This window comes from Peromyscus leucopus, chromosome 1 (genome assembly GCF_004664715.2).
Source record: "Peromyscus leucopus breed LL Stock chromosome 1, UCI_PerLeu_2.1, whole genome shotgun sequence".
Lineage (NCBI taxonomy): Eukaryota > Metazoa > Chordata > Mammalia > Rodentia > Cricetidae > Peromyscus > Peromyscus leucopus.
In genome coordinates this window covers 55,170,536-55,193,301 of record NC_051063.1, presented here as the reverse complement: position 1 = coordinate 55,193,301, position 22,766 = coordinate 55,170,536, and the positions used below count along the sequence as shown (strand labels likewise).

The 22,766-nt window shown below is 54.6% G+C and overlaps 1 protein-coding gene across 1 annotated transcript in view; it reads left to right on the top strand.

The window, feature by feature from the left end:
* The first annotated feature begins 2,320 nt into the window (after window positions 1-2,320).
* Macrod1 (mono-ADP ribosylhydrolase 1) overlaps window positions 2,321-22,766 on the top strand; it is a 149,440-nt gene continuing 128,994 nt past the window's right edge. Inside the window, 4 exon segments of the mRNA XM_028853682.2 lie at window positions 2,321-2,757; window positions 11,317-11,343; window positions 11,346-11,417; window positions 12,085-12,201. Of these exon segments, the coding sequence (XP_028709515.1) occupies window positions 2,466-2,757; window positions 11,317-11,343; window positions 11,346-11,417; window positions 12,085-12,201 (508 nt within the window). The 5' untranslated portion in view covers window positions 2,321-2,465.

The window sequence follows — 22,766 nt, the reverse complement described above, 5'->3', positions numbered from 1 at the left end:
TGGGGTTCTGGCTTAACCAGAGAACTCCAGGGGCTCAGCCCCAAAGGACAAAGATTTCAGGCCGGAAGTGGAAGGCAGCCTTCTCCTTAGTAACCAAAGTATCCTCTGAGTGGGACCTTGCCCTTTGCCAGAGTCCCCTGCCCAGTCTTTGACAGGAAGGCTGGAGGGCAAAGTGAAGGCCCTTCAAACTGTCCACATCCTACCCCTGAAGCCTGTCAATATGGCCCCTGGCAAAGGGAAACTGAGGCTTCAAACCAGCCGACCATGGGCAAGTAGTAACTTTTTCCTGGATGCAGATGGGGCCAGTGTAATCACAGCCTGGAAAATGGTAGAGGGAGAGCCAGGGGAACCAGAGAACAAGGCCCCCACCACATGCAAGACAAGAGAAGCCTGGGCTCACTGCCAGGATGCAGGAAGGGGCTACAGGAAGGGCCCTGTGACCTCTGGCCACTGGGAAATCCTGGGACAATCTCCCTTCGAGCTTGGGGAAGGAATGAAGCCAGCACATGTCACTCTGGTGACTCATGCCAGATCCTTGTCTCTCGGAACTTAATCTGCATTGTTGACGTTGCCAGATCTGTGGTGATGCTTCAATAGGAGGGTTGCTCACCTTGCTCTCTCTCTTCTTTGAGTTTTGTTTTATTTTTCTGGAAGTAAATCTTTATTTGTAAAGTTTTAGGGGTAAGGCTTGGGGAGATGTCTGTGCTCCTCTTTCATGCCTGAGGTCTGGGAGGCCAGGAGAGAGTGTGGTAGCCCTTGGAACTGGAGTTACAGATGTTACTGCGTGAGTGCTGGAAAAAACGGACTCCTGGTCCTCTGGAACCAGTGCTCTTAATTGCTGAGCCCAGGATTTAAATCTTTTTTTCTTTTTATCACAAAACAGAAACAAACAAACAAAAAACACAGAGTCTCACGGGGTAGCTCTGGCCACAAGCTCCCAAGTAGACCAGGCTGGTGTGGAACTGAATATGAAGGAGTAGTTTGTTAACCTGGAACTCCTGACCCTCCTGCCTCCCCTCTGCCTCTGGAATGTTGGGATTACAGGCAGGTGTCTTTTTAAAGAAATTTATTATTTCATGTGCGTTGGTGTTTTGCCTGCATGTATGTCTATGTGAAGGTGTCATGTAGTCGGATTTTTTGGGGGGATTATTTGTGAGCGCCAGCTCACAAATAATGACAAGGAGATTTATTAATTATGAAAGCTTGGCCATTAGCTTAGGCTTGTAAGTTGTAACTAGCTCTTGTAACTTAAATTAACCTATATTTTTATTAGTCTACGTTCTACCGCGTGGATTTTACCTTTCCTCCATTCTGTGTGTCTGACTCCTTCCGTGTCCCAAGGGCGTCTCCTGTGGCCTCAGTCTTCCGCTTCCTTTCTCTCCCTGGAAATCCTGCCTAATCTATACTTCCTACCTAGGTATTGACTGTTCAGCTCTTTATCACACCAATCACAGCTTCACACAGTGTACAGATATCCCACGACAGTGTCAGATCTTGGAGTTACAGACAGTTGTGAGCTGCCGTGTGAGTGTTGATATTTAAACCCGGGGCCTCTGGAAGAGCAGTCAGTCAGTGCTCTATAACTGCTGAGCCATCTCTCCAGCCCCTCAGGCATGTGTCTTTAGGTTAAAAAAAAATTACCCTAGTTCTGTTCACCAGATAGTGCTCCTAGGCACCCAGATTTTCTTTTATTTATTTTTTTCTTTTCTTTTCTCTTTTCTTTTTTACATTGATTGACAGATCGACCGATTGACTGAGACAGGGTCTCGCTATGGGGCTGCCTGTAGCCAGGCTAGACTTAAACTTTCCTAGAATCCTCCGGCCTCTGCCTCCCAAAAGTTGGAATTATAGGTGTGCACCACCACACGGGGTTTGACACCCAAGTCTCTGCCTTTCAAATCTCACTAGTGCCTTGGCTGCTCTGGAATTTAGTAGGTGCCGCTTGGCACCTGGAGCTTCGGGGGAGGCCGAGCTCTTCTGCCCGGCTCCGAAGTCGCCCAACCTGACAAATTGGTCCGCCACACCTATCACCTCCCCTTGGTGAACTGGAACCTGCGGCTGTTGTGGACCAGACGCGGAGCTGGGTAAGCGACTTAAACCCAGGTCTCTCTGCCTGCAAAACATGCGGTAGAGGCCGAGTTGAGTACTGAGCCAGGGCAGCTCAGCGAAAAGACCCAGGCGCCGAGTCACCACCGAGCTTCAGGAGGTCGGCTGCAGCCACACCCCGGAGGACACAGACAGGCTGGGTGCGCACGTGTGTACACAAGTGCATGAGCGCCGTGGGTCGGATCCGGACTACAAGTTCCAGGGTGCCCAGCGGCGCGCCGCCCGCGGTCTCTAAGCAGGTCGCCACGGGCTGGCACGCGCCACTCTCGCCCCAGAGTAAATAAGGGACCGAGCCCGACTCTCCTGAGCACCGTAAATAGAGTCAGAGTGGGCGGGGAGCCGCCCGGCACCGCCTGCACATGTCGCTGCAGAGTCAAGTGTCCGGCCGCCTGGCACAGCTGCGCGCGGCGGGGCAGCTGCTGGTTGCCCCGCGCCCCTGGCCCGGCCGCTCGGCGGGTGGCCCGCGGGCCCGCAGCAGTGCGTGCGGTCCCCCGGTGGCGCTGGGTGCCCACAGCCACTGCGCGTGGCCCTCGGCGGGAGTTGGGGCGTGGGGGGCGGCGGGGCGTGGAGCCTGGGTGCGCACCTGGGCCCCCCTGGCCATGGCCGCGAAGGTGGACCTGAGCACCTCCACCGACTGGAAGGAGGCCAAATGTAAGTGTGAGCGCAGGGTGTGGGCCTCCCCGGCCGAATGGCACCCCACATGCCCCTTGTGACACTTGGGGACTCCCCTCAGCCCACAGCCATGTCCAGCTCCCACACCAGGTTACCCCTTGACCAAGCTAGTGGGGAAAGCGGCCATACCTCAGCTATGGATCCCCGAAAACCCCCTCCCGCCCAGACACCTTCCTCTATGCGCAGGAGGGAAACTGAGGCCCAGTGCCGGAGCCCATGTCCCCAAGGTCAGGCTCGAGTGTGCGGAGGCAAAGTGTGGACTCTTGACCTCCGACACCTGGCCTTGTATGCTGCTAGACATTTGGGGCAAGTGGCAGGGATGGGCTGAGAGAGCAGCACAGGGCGGGCCTGTGGCTGCCAGGTAGGGTCAGATAGCCCCAAGAGTGGCAGCTTGGGTGCCGGCCTCTCTGGGAGTGTGGTAGGTGCCCGTTTTGTCCGCCTGCTGGCTTCTGGCCCCTTGCCAGCACGCTGCCCCCTTCTTGTGGGACTGGGCTCATAGAACCTGGAGAGCCGACTGGCACCGAGTGTGGGCTGGTGAGAATCACTGATTGCTCCCAAGAATGAAAATATCTCTCCTTCTGGACAGGCATGCCGGGAAGGGGCCACGGGTCCTGGACGACCGAGTCTCTAGCTGGAACGCAAAGTCCAGAGTCCCAAATAGCTCTGAACGGCAGCCCAGCTGCCCCTGCCCTTCAGCTCCAGTCCCTCCTCTGTGGTTCTGGGCGGATCCCCTTTCAAAAGAGCTGCGAAGGCTCCTGCCTCATTGGCTGGGCTGCTGGTGGGCGTGACCATAGAGGCTGGGTCAAGCTGGGTTGAAGGTAACCTCAGATTGGGACGTTTTAGGAAAGAGAACTCCCTGTGGTTTGAGTTGCCTGTCTGCCCAGGATTCTAAAGCACTTGGCGGTCCTCTCTGGGAGCAGAGAAAACTCGCCACGCCCTCAAACTTGGCCGGGAGTTGGGGGCTGGCCCAGAACTCCCGCAGTGGAAGTCCTAGTCCCTCAGAATCCAGCCTTCCCAGGGAGAGCAGCAACCCAGAGCCATGGCAGAGAGCTGGGACAGTATTACACCTAGTGTAGGTTCTGCTTCTGTTCCTAGATCCTAGTCCTCCGGGTGAGCTGGGGCTGTGGGAGCCGGGTGAGCTGGTCCTTAAGGCTCTGGAGAGTCTCTGGTCTCCGCTTGCCATTTCCAGTGGGATTTTTACCAGTGTTACTTCGTCTGGCTTTTAGGTTTTTGCATGGGTTCTGGGGAGCAAACCCGGGTGTCCAGGCTTGCGTGGCAAGTGCATTTGCCCACTGAGCCGTCTTCTTAGTGCTCATTCAATAAACTTTTACCTCATGCCCTATGGGGGCCAGCGCGGTGGGTACTATGAAGAAACTGTGGTGGCTAGGGCCACCTGAGCTAGGGAGGTCAGAGATCGCCCATCAGGGATCTGAGGTAAAGAAGCTGAGTGGGGAAGGTCAGGAGGTAGGGCTAGACTAAGAGGAGGTGGTCCCATTGTGACCAAATGCAGCCCTGAGGTATCAGTGACAGTGATTGGCAGGTGAGACAAGGCCTCTCTCTAGTTACCTAGTGTGTGGAAGAGTTTACTCCAAGCCTCCATGACCCAGGGCAACAGGCTCTGGGCATGGAAATGTGGGGATGGCCTCTTTTCTTTTCTTTTCTTTTCTTTTCTTTTCTTTTCTTTTCTTTTCTTTTCTTTTCTTTCTTTGTGTGTGTGTGTGTGTGTTTGTTTTTTGAGAGAGTGTCCCTCTATGTAGTCCTGGCTGTCCCAGAACTCACTACATAGACCAGGCTGGCCTCAAACTCACAGAGATCCACCAGCCTCAAAGGCTTTGTTTTTTTGTTAAAATAAATAAATAAATAAATAAATAAAAGGCTAAGATTAGTGACACATGCCTGTAATACAGCACTTGGTTGGCAGAAGCAGGCAGATCTCTGTGAGGTCCAGGTCAGTCTGGTCTACAGGGCAAGTTCTAAGCTAGCCAGGGATACAGAGTGAGACCCTGTCTCCAAAAACAGAACAACAAGCCGGGTAGTGGTGGCGCACGCCTTTAATCCCAGTTTAACCCTAGCACTTGGGAGGCAGAGCCAGGTGGATCTCTGTGAGTTCAAGGCCATCCTGGTCTACAGAGTGAGATCCAGGACAGGCACCAAAACAACAGAGAAACCCTGTCTCGGAAAAACAAAACAAAACAAAAAACAAAAAACCAAACCAACAAACAAAGTCTTCCTCTGTAGCCCAGGCTGGCCTGGATCTCACTCTGAAGTCCACATGTACACATTATGACAGTTTATGCTTCTTTACCTCTGGGTAGTAGTCCATCGTACAGATGTACCACAGCTTGTATATGCCTTCTTTTATAGATGGGTATTTGGGTTTCTTGTGCATAAAGTTTCTCAGACCGTCCTGATGCGTGTCTCTAGTGGACGGACGTGAGCTTTCAGGGATATAGCTAGATGAGGACTAGATAGCTAGATGCTTACTTTCCTGAGGTGACCTTCTGTCAGAGACTGGCACACGGTGATCAAGCTTACACAAGACTGATGCACAGGCAGATTAGGGTGAAAAAATATGGCCAGGTAGTGGTGAGGCACACCTTTAATTCAGGAGGCAGAGGCCGGTGGATCTCAGTGAGTTCCAGGCCAGCCTGGTCTACAGAGCAAGTTCCAGAACAGCCTGGGATACACGGTGAAACCCAGGCTCAAAAAACCATCACCACCACCACCAGCAGCAGCAGCAGCAGCAGCAGCAGCAGCAGCAGCAGCTATCTATGTAAAATAGCAGTGGGTGTGAAACTCCTGAGCCCTTGGGCAGGGCCTCCTCACCCTATGGGAAAGCCAGGCACAGTCTTGGGTTGCGTGGTGGTCCCTGTTCTCCTCCAGAGCAGCCCACGTTAGTGTTTGCATGGCTGTGACCACAATAACTTCATTTAAGGGAAGAAAGAAGAGAAGAGATTCATTTTGGCTCGCGGGTGCAAAAGGTCTCTGTGCACAAGGGCCAAGGAGGCATGATGCACACCGCTGATCCTAGTACTCAGAAGAGGATCCTAGCACTAGAGGCAGGAGGATTGCTGTGAGTTTGAGCCTGGTGTAGGCTATAGAGCGGGGACGGTGCTACCTGGCAAGACTCTGTCCCAAACAAAAGGAACGTGTGACCATCGTGGCAGATGAGGAAGCAGAGGGTGAGTAAAGTCCAAGGTATAACCTGCAAAAACCCAGCTAGCTCCTGGTTCCACCAGCCAGCCCCCGCCTCCCAAGAATAGCACCACCAGCTAGGGACCAATGTGACATGAGCCTGTGGGGGCATTCACATTCAAAGCATCGTCTCACTCAAGCAGCAGGCTGCAAGGCAGACAGCAGGTGGGCAGGGGAGAGGCAGGAGAGCAAGCATCAGTGCTTGGGAAGGGCTCAGCCCTCCAGAAGAATCTCCTTTTGGGGTTTTGTGCCATACCCGTTGCCTGCTGTGGTCCAGCTAGAGAGGCCTTGCCCAAGGCTCGGCTCCTTCTTCACCTCCATGTTGGCTGCCTGCTTCTCTGGGTCCACTAACCTCCCACACCAGGACAGCCACCAGGCTGGATCCCCTCATCAGGAGACATGTAGGCTTTTCAGTTTTGTTTTGTTTTGTTTTGGAGACAGTGTCTCCTGTAGCCTAGGCTTGCCTCTAATTCCCTGTATAGTGGAGGATGACTTTGAACTTCTGATCCTCCTGCCTGTACAGTATTCCAGATGCTGAGATTACAGGTGTGCACTACCAAGCTTGAAGCCTGGTTCATATTATCCTGGGGGTTGAACCAAGTGCTAAGCTTTGTGGCCTTCTGCCAGATCTGATTACACTGGTTAATTCACCGAATCTCCTTGGTTCTTGGGTGCCACAGTGCCCTCCCTCCAACTAGGTTCTGTTTAGAAGACTGGAAACAGGGCTGCAGAGTCCTGATTGCACTTTTTGAGGACCTGGGTTCACTTTCTAGCTCTTACATAATGGTCCACAACCACCCCCAACTCCAGTTCTAGGGCATCTGATGCCCTCTTCTGGCCTCTAAGAGCACTAGACAGGTACATGATGCACATACATACACACAGGCAAAATACTCATGCCATACGATAAAAATAAATAAACATAAAAAAATTACTTATTTTAATTTATACTTATTATAAAAAATAAACATTGGAAATTTCACAATGAAAGGCAGCTGGCTTGAGGGGACTTAGTTGGGGCCATCAGGAACATCTAGGGGCTCTGTCCTATCCTTGACTTCTTGTCCCATGCTGGGGCAGAACTGTGTACTGAAAAAAGAAGGAACATTGGTGCCATCAGACTCCATCAAGCCCCAGGGTCACTGTTGCCTGCTCTCTGAGCCTCTATCTCCTCATCTATGAAATGGGACCAAAAGCTCCTACTGTTGTGCTGGGGTCACATTAGAGTGACGGCCTACAGAGCTGCCCCCTTCCACATCTCTTCCCAGCCTCCGATCCTCGCTGTGCTGGGCTCTTACAGACCAGCTTGCATTCTCTGTCCCTGGCGTCATGGTGAGATTCCTATGCTTCAGCTGCAGATCCTGTTGGAGGGGCCAGGATTGATTGAGGACCTTAGGGAACATCATCTCAGTGACAGCGTCTCTGATGGGACTGCTGAGCCAGCATAGTGTCCAGGCACACCTGAGAATTAGGGGTGAGGGCATCTCTTCCATGTTGGGGTGCAGCCTTCATACACCCCAGTGTGTGTGGAGGCAGGTGGAGAGCTGCAGTGGGCTTCATACTCTGATCTCCGCTGCTTGTGCCATGGGCTTGGATGAGTCGCTGCTCCCAGGGGCCAGTGAGCACAGGTGATTAATGCCACAGAAGCTGCGTGCCACTGTGTTCGAGTGTACAACCTTATCAGCTGTGCCCACCTGGTGTTCTGCAGACTCAGCCCCCCCCAGCCCCCCAGGCCCAGCCTGTCTCATCTCTCTGAACGACGTCTTGCAAAGTGTCATAAAGATACTTCTTAAAACACATCATTGAATTCCCGTTTGCCTGGCGCGCTTTATGGCTCTGGCGGAGCCTGCTTCCTCCTGCCCAGCTTTCGTGCCCACGAGCCTCTGGAAGCTCAGTCTGGGGTCAGGCTTCCCCATCAAAATTTACTGCGAACATCTTTTTACAACACCTGTCTCAGTGAGCCGTGAAATACTCTCGCCTCTTCAGAAATGATAGAGAATGAAAATGCATGTTTTACATCTTTTATAAAAAAAATAAAACCCACTTGTGCTTTAAGTCTGCCCCTGACTTGAAAGGAGGTGGGCAGTGGCTGTGTGGGATAGAGGAGGCCTGGGAGATGGTCCTGAAAGATGGAGCTGAGGTGAGGAACAGTGTGTGGGCCCTGGGGCAGAGAACTATCTCGGGTAGCTGTGTAGTTCCCAGCACCTCAGGAAGGTGTCATGGCCGTGACCTTGTTTGGAGATGGAGACACAGTACTGGTGTGCTGGCCTTTTTGCATCTCATACGGCCCAGGCTGGCCTTGAGTTCCTGATCCTTCTGCCTCTACCTGGCAAATGCTGGGATAACAGTTGTGTGCCACCATATCTGGCTCATGCTGGCCTTTTGAGGTTGTGTATTTGGGGACCAGCACCGACAGGGACAGACTGACAGATGTCCCTGAGACTGGTGTAGTGGTGGTTAGTGGCGGAGACAGTGCTCTGTTTGGACTCCATTGGAGCAAGTGAGCCTTGAGAACTGTGGCCATTCAAACGAGACCACCAAAGTTATGAGGAAGGCCAGATCCACCCCAGGTTTCTTTCACCTGGGTGTGACAAGGGCTAGGTTTTTCTGCCTCTCCTCTAAGGTGCTGGCATGTGTCAGATGTGTCTGCCAGGGGTCTAGGTGTCTTCTCATGTGGTTCCGGGGTTGGTCCCAGCCTGACCACCTCAGCAGCGCCTATACCTGGTCTGTAGTAATTGGCAAGCAGTCAGTTGGTGCTACCCCTGCTTCTTGGTGCCAGCTCCAGGTCTAGACGGCTGGAAGCATCCACACTTGATTGTGCCAAGGTTCAGGGTGTCTTTGGTCATGATTGCATGTAATAACTAGTATGGGGAGCTATATAATGGCCAAAGCTCTACCTGCCCTGCTTTCCACCTGGGAAAAGCGTTGTCCTCTCAAATCCTGCCCTCTTGGGCTCCCCTCCTGAGGAATCTGTGATGCTACAAAGGGGCTGCACTACAGTCCTGCTTTCTTTTTCTAAAGCCGGAATTGGGGTTGAACCTAGGACTCATGCATGCTAGAACCAGTGTTCTTGCTGGTCTTGACTGCTCCCTTTTCACAGACCTTCAGCATCTGGGTGCCAGGGAGGGTACTTTATCTCTGACCTAGAGAAGGAAACTGAGGCTCAGGCCATTCCCAAAGGGGAATGAAAGCCCCATGTGGTTTCTCTCCACCCCTCTGTGCCCTGTTTTCTCTCTCTGCTCTGGCTGTTCCAGCTTCCCTCCACATCACCCCCAAATGTTCCTTTGCCTCAGCACTTCTGCACAGGAGCCCTCTGCCTGGATGACTGCTCAGCCAGCTGACCCTCAGCCTTCAGGTTTTAGCTCTTCACTGAGTCATTAATGGAGCCTGGCACACACTGTGCACTGTGCTTGTGGTGTAGAGTACAGATCCTCACATGGATCCTAATGGCCGAGGTCCAGGAAGGAGCACACAGACTCTCAAGATTCTTAGTGGAGGGGCTGGAGAGATGGCTCAGAGGTTAAGAGCACTGGCTGCTCTTCCAGAGGTCCTGAGTTCAATTCCCAGCAACCACATGGTGTGGCTCACAACCATCCATAATGAGATCTGGTGCCCTCTTCTGGCTGCAGGCATGCATGAAGACAGAACATTGTATACATAATAAATATATATATTTTAAGATTCTTAGTGGGAAGTGGGAATGAAAGGAAACTACTATTTCAGGTATAGCAGGTACAGAGGCCCCAAGGCAGGAAATCACCTGAGTGTTTGAGGAATAGGTTGGTAAATTGCCAGGTCGGTGGGTGTAGTTAGGAGGACAGGTTTGGAAATGGGGGTGTGTCAGCGTGGGGTCAGGGTCATCTTGGGGTCAGGGAATGTCCTTAGGTTTGAGCTGAGTCTCACCTAGAGGAGGGGAAGGAGCAGTGAGGTTGGAACCCAGGGCTTTGGGCAAGCACTCTGCCAGCTGAGCTACATCCCCAAATGGCCCCTACCTCTCTTCTGATGCCATTTGGGTTCTTTCAGGTGACTTTTGCTGTTGTTCGAATCTTAGATGGTCTTTTAATAAAAAACCCAGAGCCAGATATCAGGTGAAAGATCAGAGAAGCAGAACAGCCAGCCATTAGTCCTTATCCCTACGGAATCCTCAGCCTAAAGAGAGCGAGTTCCTGTTTCCTCACGCCTTATATAGCTTTCTCTGCCCTGCCATATTACTTCCTGGGATTAAAGGCGTGTGTGCTTTCCCAAGCAAAGGCGTGAGATCTCAAGTGCTGGGATTCAAGGTGTGTGTGCCCCCACTGCCTGGCTCTGTTTCTCTCCTATATTGACTGGATCAATCTCATGTAGCCCAGTGTGGGCTTAAACTCACAGAGATCCAGAGGATCTCTGCCTCCCGAGTGATTGGATTAAAGGTGTGTGCCATCATTGCCTGACCTCTATGTCTAATCTAGTGGCTGGCTCTGTCCTCTGTTCCTCAGGCAAGCTTATTAGGGTACACACTGTATCACCACAATCCCCTCTCTGGTGATGGTGAGGGTCACTCTAATCTGCCACCTGTGTTTGAGGGAACCAGGCTGGGCTGAGCCTAAGTGTATAGGTAGTCTCTCACCAGCAGGGGGAGCCTGTGAGCCATAAGCCTGGACTAAGCTGTAGCAGAACTGCCTCTGAGGTGGGTCAAGTTCACTACAGCAAGGGAAGGCCTGACTTGGGGCAGGGTGGACCAACTTGGCACACTCAGAGTCTGTGAGCAGGTGGGTGCCTGGGTCCTCCCTCACCATTTGAGTGACCTCAGGCTGCCTCCCAAGTGCCTGCCACCTCATCTGTAGAAATGGGGACATTTGCCCGCAGGCTGCATAGAAACCCCAGCCAGTGCTGGGCGGAGGCTGGCACAGGCTCCAGATCTGCCAGTCTGTCTTTGAGGACACTGGTCTTGCCACCAGTGACACTGTGATGACAAGGGACAGAGCATCACCAGCCTGCCTGGCTTACTGCGTGCGAGTTTCCAGCTGTTCTGCAAGGGACATCTCACCCCGCCACAAATGCAGACATGAGGGACCCAGAGATGTTTAGGCATCAGGAGGCGGCCAGGTTGAACTCTGAACTGGGGTCTGTAGTGGCTGAACAAGTCCCTCACTCTCCCTGGGCCTCAGTTTCTCTTCCTGAACCAAGACAGCAGGTTAAGATGCTGTAGAGTCCTCAGCGTCTCTGTCCCTGAGGACCATGGGAAACATGGCAGTTGGGATTGGGTTGGACTCAGCAGGAGCCCTCAGGAGGAGGAGGCCTAGGTGGGGAGCGGTCTTCACCCTGCCACACTGGCTCTCCTTTCTGTCTGTCTTGTCCCTGCAGCTTTTCTGAAGGGCTTGAGTGACAAGCAGAGGAGGAACATTACTTCTGCAGGGACTTCATTAAGCTGAAGAAGATCCCCACATGGAAGGAGACAGCGAAAGGTAGGCCTGATTCTCTGGGCATGGCAGGTGCCCCCAGCAGAATGGCTTGGGAGGACCCGACAGAAGCAGCCAGTGGTACCAATTGCGTGCTCCCTACATCCAGGCTCTCTGCGTGTGTCACCTCATTTAATTATTAACATTGCCTGAGGCCAGTTTGGTTTTCAGTCTTGTGAGAGCATTAGGAAGGCAGCTCCCGGTCACAGACACCATCTACCTCGGGCACTCAGTTGCTGGGCGCTGGGTTTTGATGCCATGCCACACTTGCTTACAGGGGCATGCTGGGGAACTTCTTATCCCATCTCAGCCTCTGTTGTGACACCTAGAAAATGGAGTGTGTGAAGTCAGGTGTGGTAAGGCATTCCTGTAACCCCAGCACTTGGGAGGTAGAGGCAGGAGATGAGGAGCTGAAGGCCAGTCTTGGCTATTTGTCAAGTTGAGGCCAGCCAGTCTCAAAAAGTAGGAAAAAGGGGGTGTGTGAGATCACTACGCTTCCTGGAGCATTATTATAAAGGCCTCGTGTGCACACAGTAGGCGCTCATTCAGAGGAGGATGCCATCACCAGCATCAGTGGCCAATCACTACCCTTTAGGCACTTCGCCCATGGGCTCTGGCCGGGCCACTCTGCAATGAAGGTCCCCTTTGTGACCCCTTAACCTGCCTGTTCCAGGGGTGTCTGTGAAGGTGGAGGACCCCAAGTATAAGAAGGACAAGCAGCTGAATGAGAAAATCTCCCTGTTCCGTGGGGACATCACCAAGCTGGAAGTGGATGCCATCGTCAATGCTGGTGAGTGGCTGGCCCGAGTCAGAGGCCTGGGGTGCCACTTTGTCACATTCAGCTTGGGTGGTGTGCCAAAAATGGGTGGGCGCCACCTGGCTCCAGAGAGCCTCTCGGTTGCTGTGTGGACGGCTCTGCTGGCGCCACAGGGGCCCAGCGTGGCGGCAACTCGGGCTCTTCTTCTCTTGAAGCCCTGACCTGCCTTGTGGGGGCACCACGCCGCTCTGCCAAGCTGCTTTGCAGCTCTGAGGCCCATTAGCAGTGGGCATGGGGGAGAGCATGGCTGGAAAGAGGCCACACTGCCCTGCCCCTGAGGTGGAGGCCAAAGCCGGCTCTCTTCATCCTGGGGTGGGGGTGGGGGCTGTGGCTGCTTCCCCACCCCCAGCAGCCCTGGCTCACTCCACACCTGGCCAGGTGAGGGAGCTCATGGAGGGGAGGGAGGGTACGGAGAGGTCCCCTCAGCTCCCTGGCAGCTCTCCAGCGCCTGGGCTGGGAGCTAGCTGCTCAGTTTCCTGCGTGTGTTCTTCTCTTCTTGCTGGCTTGGCAGAGTGGAGGCAGCTGCTTCTCTGGGGGAGGGAAGGACGCTGTGGTGTTTGTCTGGCTGAGGTCAGGAGGCTCTGGGAAGGGCTCTGGAGTCATGGGGAATGGGTGTCTGGGGTCAGCAAAGTCTAGCATGAGTGCAGGAACTTCCTGGAACAAGGTCGGGTAGCCTCCCTCCCTCCCTCCTCCTCCCTCCCTCCCTCCCTCCCTCCCTCCCTCCTACAATCCTCGGGAACTACAGCTGGCATCAGAGGTGTATTTTCTATGGTTCTGTGAATATCAGGGCAGAGCTCCTGGCACAGGGCTCCGACTCACAGAAAACCCCCGCCATACCAGCCCCCACCCCTGTGTGGGCCACAGTACTCCAGGTGCTCTGGACCTCCTCTCACCTTACCTTCCGGCTTGCAGAAGCTCTACCCGACCTGAGTCTTGACAAGGGATCCGGTCCCTCCAGGACTCTGGAGCAGGGGGCCGCTGATGCTGTCAATGCCTCTGTGGCCTCCTTCGGTACCTGGGCTCCCAGCAGAGGTGACTGCTCCGTCTGCTCTGGACCTTTGCATTTGGGGTCTGGGTGGCGCTCCTGGCAGTGTCTGCAGAGGTAGAACACTGGACCCCCCACCCCCTCCCCACCCCCGCCGCGGCGGCGCCTGTCTCAGCACACAGTGACGGGTGGCCTCAGTGCCAGAGAGAGCGCGGGTCACCTTTGCCTTTCTGGCTGTTGCTTCTGTGTGTCTTGGGCACCTGACAGAGGGTAGGTGGCAGGGAGTCCGATGACTCTATCTGAGTGAAGGAAGACAGCTTTATCTGGTTTACACACCAGTCCCTCAGGATGTCTCCTGGGCCTGCCTTGTACCTGGCCCTGCCGGTGTTGCCGACGGTGTAGGAGGCACCCAGAGGTCCTTTTCCTGTTGAGCTGTAGAATGGACGATGGAGGAGCAGGTGCCTTGCCTCTTGAGTTCCCTGGCAGCCTGGCTGGTGAACAAATTTGGGTTTAGAGACCAAGGTAGGTGTCACAGGATTCATGGAACAGGAGAGAGCTCTGGGGGCTGGGACACGGGGCATGGACTGGCCTGTCAGCTCTCTCTCTGATGAGCATTCCAGCACTGGCTGAGCCGGCTGCCCTGGGCTGATGGCCCGCTGGTCATACTTTCCCCAGGACATGGCATCCTTGCATGTGCCAGGCTTCTTTTCGTCTCCGTACAGTGTTGATGATGGAAAAGGATCATCAGGTTGCTGGGCACATGTAAGGTAGGAACGACGCTCCCTCACCCCCTGCACCGGAGCCAAGGGCTCCGCACCTGAACTGGGACACTGTTAGCGTCATGCTGAGTGCCAGCTCAACAAGGTCAAGGACTTGGTGCCACCTGCAGATGAGCAGCGTCCCTTCTCCTGCTTGCCTTAGTGAACCCAATGCCTCTTAGTATGTTTCCTTGAGATCTTTTTCTAGAAAGAGGCGCAGTCAGGATTCAGAACCCTTCCAGAGGGGCAAAGCAGTGGCTGGAGCAGTCGGCCGTGGGTTTCCCAGGCAGAACCTGGATCCCCGGTGTTTGATGTGGTATTGGCTCTGGTCAGACAGAGGGTCCTCAGTGGCCTTGCTTCCCTCCCATCCCCTTGGGCCCTGGCTTCACCCCCGCAGCGTCACCCACCAGGGGGCAGCAGAGATTGCATTTCCGAGGCGCCCATAAATCAGCCTTTATTAGTGATATAAAAGTCGCAGGCAATGTGGGGCTTTTCAGGGCTGCATAAATCTGTGTCCGAGCCTCGTGAAACCCATATGTGCTTAATTCATATGTAAAGTTTCAGGCAGGAAGAGAATGCATGTCCATTAAATTCTATTTGACTTGATTATAATCATTAGCCGTGAATAATTGCTTCTCATTGCCGACCGCAGAGCCGCCACAATAGGCAAAAGCAGAGAGCAATTATCCCGGGGTGGGAATCTTTAAATTTTTATTTTTGAAGCCGGGGTAGCATTGGCCTGTGGGCATTTGATGGCCTGTGGAGCACAGTGTGGACTGGGAGTGACTGGGGTCTTGAAGTCCCACCAGGGCTTCCACCCCATCTCTCTCTCTCTCTCTCTCTCTGTGTGTGTGTGTGTGTCGTGTCCATCTTCATTTTGTTCTCACTTTGTCTCTGTTTCCAGATGGGGAGGAATGTCCCCCCTCCCCCCCTCCCCCCCGGGCCTCATTCCAGCTACAAGAACATAGACCATGGAGGAGAAAGCTGTATGGGGAGTTAGAGGGGGCCTGTGAGGGAACGGGGAGGTTTGGATCCTCACCCCTACGTGAGAAGTGGGAAGCTTAAGGGAGAGCACCTCTACTAGGTTGTAGGCATCTCTGTCCCTTGGTCTCTGACCCAGGGAATGCTTGCAGAGGGCGGGTCCAGTCTCTGCCGACACCCCAACCCCCGTCTTTCTACTGGCCACCTGGCATTTTGAAGCCCAGGATCGATTTTTAACCGTGTCTTAATGGTGTGTGTGATGTGACTGGCATGTGTGAGATGCGATGTGATGGTGTACATGTGTGTCTGTGATGTGGATGTCTGCTGTGTGGCAGAGGGTAGAAGGCCCGGGGCAGAGAACGGGAGGCTGGTGAGCGGCAGGCCTTGAGGTCACAGGGGCAAGCCAGACTCCCTAAACTCCCCCCACAGCTGCCCCATGGGATGACGGCCAAGGCCACATGCCAGGGCAGCACCCGGGAGAGCCTCAAGCTCCTGCCATCTGTGCCGGCCACGGCTCCTGCCCATGGGGGTATGCCACATCCATCTTAATTAAATTGACTGCCACAGTGGCGAGATAAGCCAGGGAGCCCCTGTGGCCACTCTCTCCTCAGGCCCCGGAGATGCTGGGGGCAGTGTCTGTCTCTCTGGCTGTCCTCGGATCCCCAGGGCTGTGTGTGGGGAGGGCTCAGGTCTGGGTTTCTCCACTTGGGGTGGGATCTGTTGTGACTTTCACAGTGTCTGAGTCTTCTCTCTGCCTCGGGGGATGTGACCTTAACGCTGCGTCTTGAGTGTCCAGCTCAGCAGCCTGGTGTCTGTGGGCCCCTGTGCGTAAGATGGCCAACTCCCAGCCAGGAAGTCTGGACACAAAGACCCTCATTCTTGGCCAGCCAGGGGTCCAGTGGCCTGGTTTTGGCCTTGGAGTCATCTCAGGGCAGAGCATACATGAATATCATACTTTGTGTAGAGACACAGCCATTTTTCTCTTCAGAGCAATCTCAGGCTGTGCATGTCTGTCAGGGCGCCACCGAGGCCTTTGGAGTGGAACCCGGGGGCTCCTGCCAGCACCTCCCATCCATCCCTCAGGTCCTCCTCAGGCACAGCCTGTGTGGGAGTGAGGATGACACATGTTTCGGCCTGACACACACAGGGCCCTGGTAAATTAGTCCTGGGGAAGTCAGGAGCAGGAGCAGCTAAGTAGAATATAATGTGACAGGGCGGCGGCGGGAGGGAGGTTTGAATAAAGTGTGCGTGACGCCGCAGGGACCAATTAATTCTGCGAGGAGGTAGCGGAGGCGGGGTGGGTCAGGGAGGCCTTTGAAGGGTCTGGGTTCTGGGGCCTGGCCTTAAAGAATGGTGCGAAGCCATGTCTCACAGCGACAAGCTGGCCTCGCTGGAGACTTTTAAGCTGCTTATTTATTTAAAATAAGGCATGAGTGGCACTCGGCTTCCTTAAGTCCCGTGGCTTTGATTTGTGAGAGCCTACCCGCCTCTTATCCCCGCCACCCCCACCCCACTGCCGCAGAAGCCCTTGTTCCATCCCTTCACGCTGCTCCGAAGGGTCGGGGAGCCAGGCGTGTGGAGGAGCGGGCATTGCCACTGAGCCACCAGTGAACGGCCACCGAGCGCCCTGCCCTGCTCTGGCTGTCCCCCAGCCTGCCTGGGCTGGACTGGTGCGGGTGATTTAGAGACCGCCTTGATGGACTAGCAAGCAGAGGGCCGCAGGGACAGCGACTGCCTGGTGGGAAGTGATCTGACGCTAAACTGTCGCCGTAAATCGCTTTATCTGTCACTTCAGATTTAAATGTGTTTGCTGAGGCTTGCCGGCCGCCGACAGCAAAAAAAAAAAAAAAAAAAAAAAAAAACCGCTCCGCATGGGCAGGGGCAGTGCTGGCCAGAGCCGGGGAGGCCGCTATGGCCGCCTCTGCACGGCCTGTTCAGCTCAGAGCTGCAGAGGCTGCTGTCTCCCTCTGTCTTTGTTATCTTCTTCCCCTCTCCCTCTTCTCATCTCCCTCCCCATCCTCTGGCCCCTTCCTCTCCCTCATCTTCCTCCTTCCTCTCCTTTTCCCTCCCCTTCTCTCCTCATCTCTCCTTTCCTCCCTCTCTTCTCTCCTCCCCTCTTTCCCCATTCTCCCCCTCCATCCCCTCCTCAAATCTCCACGCAGCCCCCATTGCAGCTCAAGCCTCCTCCTCTCCAGCCACGCCCCCCACTCCCCACCCCCAGGATTCAGGTCTTAGCCTTTCTTTAGGTCTGGCGAGTGTGTGTGTTGTGTGTGTGTGTGTGTGTGTGTGTGTCCCGCCCCACTCCAGCACCTGGTAGGTGACAAGTTCTCATTCAGTGTCTTGGTTGGCTGCTGGGAAGCATAGAGGTGCTTGCTCTGGGGACCAAGATTGAATTTACTCCCCCCCCCCACCCCACCCCCCACCCCGAGCCTGGTAGTAGCTTCCTGCTGCCCAATTGTCTTGGTTCCTGAGCCCCAGCCCCCAATACTACAAGGAGTGCCAGCCCAGCTGCTCTTGCTGAGGCTCCCTGTGCTGAGCCCCACTTTACAGATTAAGAGACTAAGGCTGTCATGGGATCACAGAAGAGTCAGGGCCCCAAGCCAGGCCTGGTGGCACATACCTTTAATCCCATCACTCCAGAGGTGGAGGCAGAGGCAGAAACAGGTGGATCTCTATGAGTTCAAGGCCAGCCTGGTCTATATAGTGAGTTCCAGGCTAGCCTGGCCTACACAGTGAAACCCTGTCTCAAAAACACAGACAAATAATCCCACCAACCCAAGCACCTGGTCTTTGACGTCGGGTTTAAAGGATACAGCTGGCTTTGCTTGTCTCTCCAGCCCCCGCCGGGTGTGGGACCTGGTGTGGGAGCAGCATGGAGCAGGGAGCCAGTCAGGTGGCCTGAGACCCAGGCGGCCACTCTCCCTATGGTAAGAAGCACCAAGATGCCTGGCGCCTCCAGAAGAGCGTGGCTCATTTCCACAAGGTCGAGCCATGTTATATAAATTCATAAATGATAGATCCCTGCTGAATTATTGAGGCTCCCTCCTGGGCCTTCAGGGCTCGGTCCAGTGAGGCGAGCCTGCCTGGTGGGTTGCACTCGGAGGGAACCTGTAAGTTTCTTTTGCCTCCAGATTTCCTGCTAATTTCCCACCCCGAGTCAGGACCCACCTCTCTGTTGTCCCCACGGGAGTGAGGGGAGGCGATCCCACTGTCCTGAGTTCTAGTTGACCCAGTACTGTGGAGGGCTGGCTGGCTGGCAGGGACCTTGCAGGGGTCAGCTCTGGGACCCCTCTCTCCGATCCAGCCCCTCTTCTCTGGGCCCAGAGGAGCCTCTTGGTTTCATAGATATGGATAGTGGTTGGCATTCATTACCCCCTCCACCCCCCGCCGCTCCCCTCGGTTTCCTGGTAGTATGTGAGCCTCTGGAGGTGAGGAAGGAAATATAAGACTCCATGTGTCTACACCCAAGGCACTTGTAAGCCCTGTAGAAGAAGACACAGGAATAATTAGAGCTCAGAGAGGGTAGTAACCGGCTCAGGGTCACACAGCAGGAAAGCGGGAGAGCCTCAAACCCAGGCTTCCTACCGCCCATCTCTGGGCTATCACTAAACTTACATCAGAAAACCCTCTTCAGAGGGCTGTGACTTGCCCATACGGAGTGGTGGCTGGAGAACGTTCTGTCCCGGGCTTCCTGTCCTTGAGGCCACCTGGCCTCAACTCCCACACCTGTGCAGCTGCCCATGTCCCCATGTGCTGTCCCGAGCACCGAGCTTATGGGAACGTGTGTGTTTTGAAATTAATGGAGACTATTAAGTTGGCGGAGCATGAAAAGGGCTGGAGCTGCAGCCCTTGGCTCGCTCTCCTGGAATGACCCACTAGGGACCGGACACAGGCTGCCTGGAACGATGGGCCCTCTGCATCCCTAGATGGCCAAGGGTCTAGGCTGAGCATCATGAAGCAGACATGGGTGCCCCTCCCTAGGGACCAGCATCCCCCATCCTTCCTCCCAACCCAGTCAGTGAAGGAAAACAGCAATGTTTTGGGGGTGTATTATGATCTTTTCTCCAGACCTCCAGGGTCAGTTCCAACACACTCCAGGTTTAGACCTGGCCTTCCTAGGCAGGACAGGGGACATACCCCCCAGGGAAGCCACATGACTTCCTAAGTGGGCCCTAGCAGAGCTTGGTTACATCCCCTGAGGTCCGAGCTGGCAGAGTAGAATCCACCTAAGGCCTCCCTTGCAGCTCCCAGGCTCCAGGGCTGCCGGCTTAGAGCCTCACTTTGGAAGTACCTTTGTTGATGTTTGCAAATTCCCTGTCCTGCTGACATTCTAAGTGGCCACTTTATGGTCCCCTCCGTAGTCCGCAGTTAACATCTATCAAAGGGTACAGTTTCTGGGGCTGCTGTGCTTAGGCCTGAGCTGAGTACAGGGTCCCTGGGGTGTGAGTGGGTCAGCTTCAGATGCCTCTTATGGCCCAGTCTTTCCACAACACTGACTGCCGTGGGGGGGGGGGCTGCTTCCTCCACCAGTTCCCATAAGCCTCCCACCTCTGGGGGTTCGCAGGGGAGCTCAGAGGAAAGAATAGATTCCAGTCAGGGTGCCCAGTGTCCTAGAGGGGCTCATTCCCCACAGGACAGCCTAGGAGCTCCCCATGGCAAGGGTGAGTCTCAGAACTGTATATCTGGCCTGGGAGGCGTCCCTGGAGATGCTCAGGCTGTTTGTACAGTAGGTCAGAGTAAAGGCACAGCAATGCAGAACCTAAGATTCCCCAAGGGCTGGGGACCCTATCGCGGACATGGCTGCCCTGGGCACCATGTAAGGATGCCTATTCTCTCTGTCTGTAGTGGGCAGGCGAGGGGATATGCTAGTTTTTGGTCCCGGTGCTTGAACTCAGGGCCCTGTGCATGCTAGGCAAGCGCTCTACCACTGAACTGTACTCCCAGCCTCCCCTTTGTCTTCCTTTTAGTTTGAGGCAGAGACTATAAGTTGCCTAGGCTGGCCTTGAACTCACTTTGTAGTGCCTTGAACTTGTGATCCTCCTGTCTCAGCCTCTCTGGGTGCTGGGATTACAGGCACGCACCAGACCCATGCTATTTATATCTATGTGGAGGTGTCAGGAGAGGAAGCTGGTGAGGACAGCAGGGGAGGAGGGTAGCATGGTAGACAGCCATTCTGAGAGGCGGGTGGGGTTCAGGTGAAGGGTGCCCCCCCATGGCATCTCATAACCGTTGCCCCCTCCCAGTGGCAACAAGTGGCCCTTGAATAGCATCTGCACTCACTCCCCCCATTCCACCTCCTCCCCTTCTAGACACTGTAATTGCCATCAAAACAAGAGCATTGGGGTGGCTCTTGGGAGAGAGAGCCGGCTGTCAGCTGTCCCCTGCCAGCAGGGCCCGCGACTGTTTGATTATTGCCGCCTGGCTGTATTTCACGTACGGTTTAAACATCATCAAACACTACATCCCTTTTGAGGAGCGAGGGCTACCTTGCTGTGGATGTTGAAGAGAAACAGGGACATTAAAATCCACGAAGCAAATGGCCTAGAATTGACATTTGCGGCGGCGGCGGTGGCGGCGGGGAGCTGTGCTGTGCCTGCCTGTCAGAAAAGCTGAATCCCAATCCTGTATGGCAGCAGGAGCCTTCCCACAAGGGTGGTAGGAAGGGGGTGGATCGGGTCAGGAGGGAGTTCTGTGGTCAACTGGCCACCTGTCAGTGCCCCTCTGGCCTTGACCTCTGTCTGCTCAGCCTTACCCTCCTCCCGATGGGAGGGAGGAGCATCCCCCTCCTCCAGACAGAACAGGGTGCTGGGCCTGCCGCTCCGGGGCTAGCAGTGGGGCAGGCAGGGTTATGCCTGACAGGGTTGCACTCGGTTTCTGCTGTGGCCTCTGTGGAGCTTTGTGTGCTGCATCAAGGCCCACTGATCGTCAAGGCCCACCTTCTTCATCTGTAGACCCCAGAGAGATGTCTTCTGCCAGGGGTTGGAGCCTGATGGATGGTGAAGGCCGTTATCAAGAAAGTGGACATGGGGCTGGGGATTTAGTTCAGTGGTGGAGCGCTTGCCTAGCAGGTACAAGGCCCTGGGTTCCGTCCTTAGCTCCAGAAAAAAGAAAAAGAAAGTGGACATGGAAGCTAGAGTTTGTATTTTTTAAAATTTATTTTTATTTATGTGTGTGCTTGTAAGGTTACTTGTGTGCAGGTGTCTTGAGAGGCCAGAAGAGGGTGTCAGATTTCCTGGAGTTGGGTTACAAGTGGGTGTGAACCACCTAGTCTGGGTGCTGGGAACAGAACTCTGGTCCCCTGGAATAGCAACAAGAGCCCCTAACAGCTAAGCCATCTCCCGAGCCCCTAACCTACTGAAAACTAAGTGCAGTAAACCCAGGACCAGAGCTGGGCTCACAGCGCCCTGTGGGAGCCACGCATTCCGCTCATCACGCCTCGTGTAGAGCTGCTAGCCTCCTGGGACCAAGTCACAGTGTGCTGTGTACTAGGTGATCCTAACCTTGGGGAGCAGAGGCGGGTAGATCTCTGGAGTTTAAAGCCAGCCTTGTCTACAGAGTGAGTTCTAGGGCAGCTGGGCCTAACATAGTGAGGTCCCCACCCCTTGAAGGCAAAACCAGCCCCCAAATCTTCCTGGGGCCATTAAACCAGTGAAAGAAGAACCAAGGCACCCTGGGACCACAGCTCAATGAACAACATACTTGCTACACACACAGGGGACCCGAGTTCAATCCCACACACACGTGTAAAAAGCCAGGCATAGTGGCACACACCTGTAATCTCAGCTCTGTAAGGGAGATAGAAGGATCCCTGAGGTTTGTTGGCTAGCCAGTCTATGCAACTGGTCTGATCTGGGGCCAGTGAGCGACTCACGAGTCAAAAAATAAGCTGGAAGACACCTGATGTCCACCTCTGGTCGCCATCTGCACACACATGTGCACATATATGCATAACACACACACACACACACACACACACACACACACACACACACAGAACCAAGGAAGGGAAGGGTTGAGGGTTGAGAGTGTGGCTCAGTAGTAGAGAGCTTACCTACCATAAGCGATGCCCTGGATTCCATCCCCAAAGCTGAAAAAGAAAGACAGGGAGGAGGAAAACTAGACCACAAGAGAGAGCTCTGCCCTAGCATCTCCTTAGAGCATGGCCCTCGCGGCTGGCACACGTTCTTTCCCGTTCTTGCCTCGTTCCTGGAGGCCCTCCTTCAGACCTGGCGTCTGCCACTCATGCCGACCTGTGATCTCTTTGACTAGGGTTCATGACCCCTCGTAGTCAAGGCTCTCAGCGCTGCTCGGTCACTGGCATCTTAACCATGGCTCCCGCCCGGATGGCACCTCAAAAGTGTCCCCATGCCGACTGTTGTTTTTCTTTACAGCGTTTACAGAACTTGGCTGGTCTTTTGTTTTTCAGTTTTATTTTAAGGCAGGTCTTACTATGTAGCTCCATGTAGTGGTGTGAATGAGAATGTCCCCGTAGGCTCTGGCATTTGAAGACGTGGCCCTCAGTTGTGGTGCTGTTTGGGGAGGCTCAGGAGCTGTGGCCTTGTGGGAGGAGGTGCCACTGGCGGCAGTCTTGAGGTTTCGAGGCCTTGTGCCAGTCCCAGATTGTGCTCTCTGCTTCCGGCTTGCGGTTTGAGATGTGACCTCTCAGCTGCTCTCGTCCCCGCGTCTGCCGCCTGCTGCCACAACTGTCTGCCATGGTGGACTCTCGTCCCTCTGGGGCCAGAAGCCCAAGCAGCCCTTTCTCCTGTAAGTTGTCTTGATCATGATGCTTTATCACAGCAACAGAAACATAACTG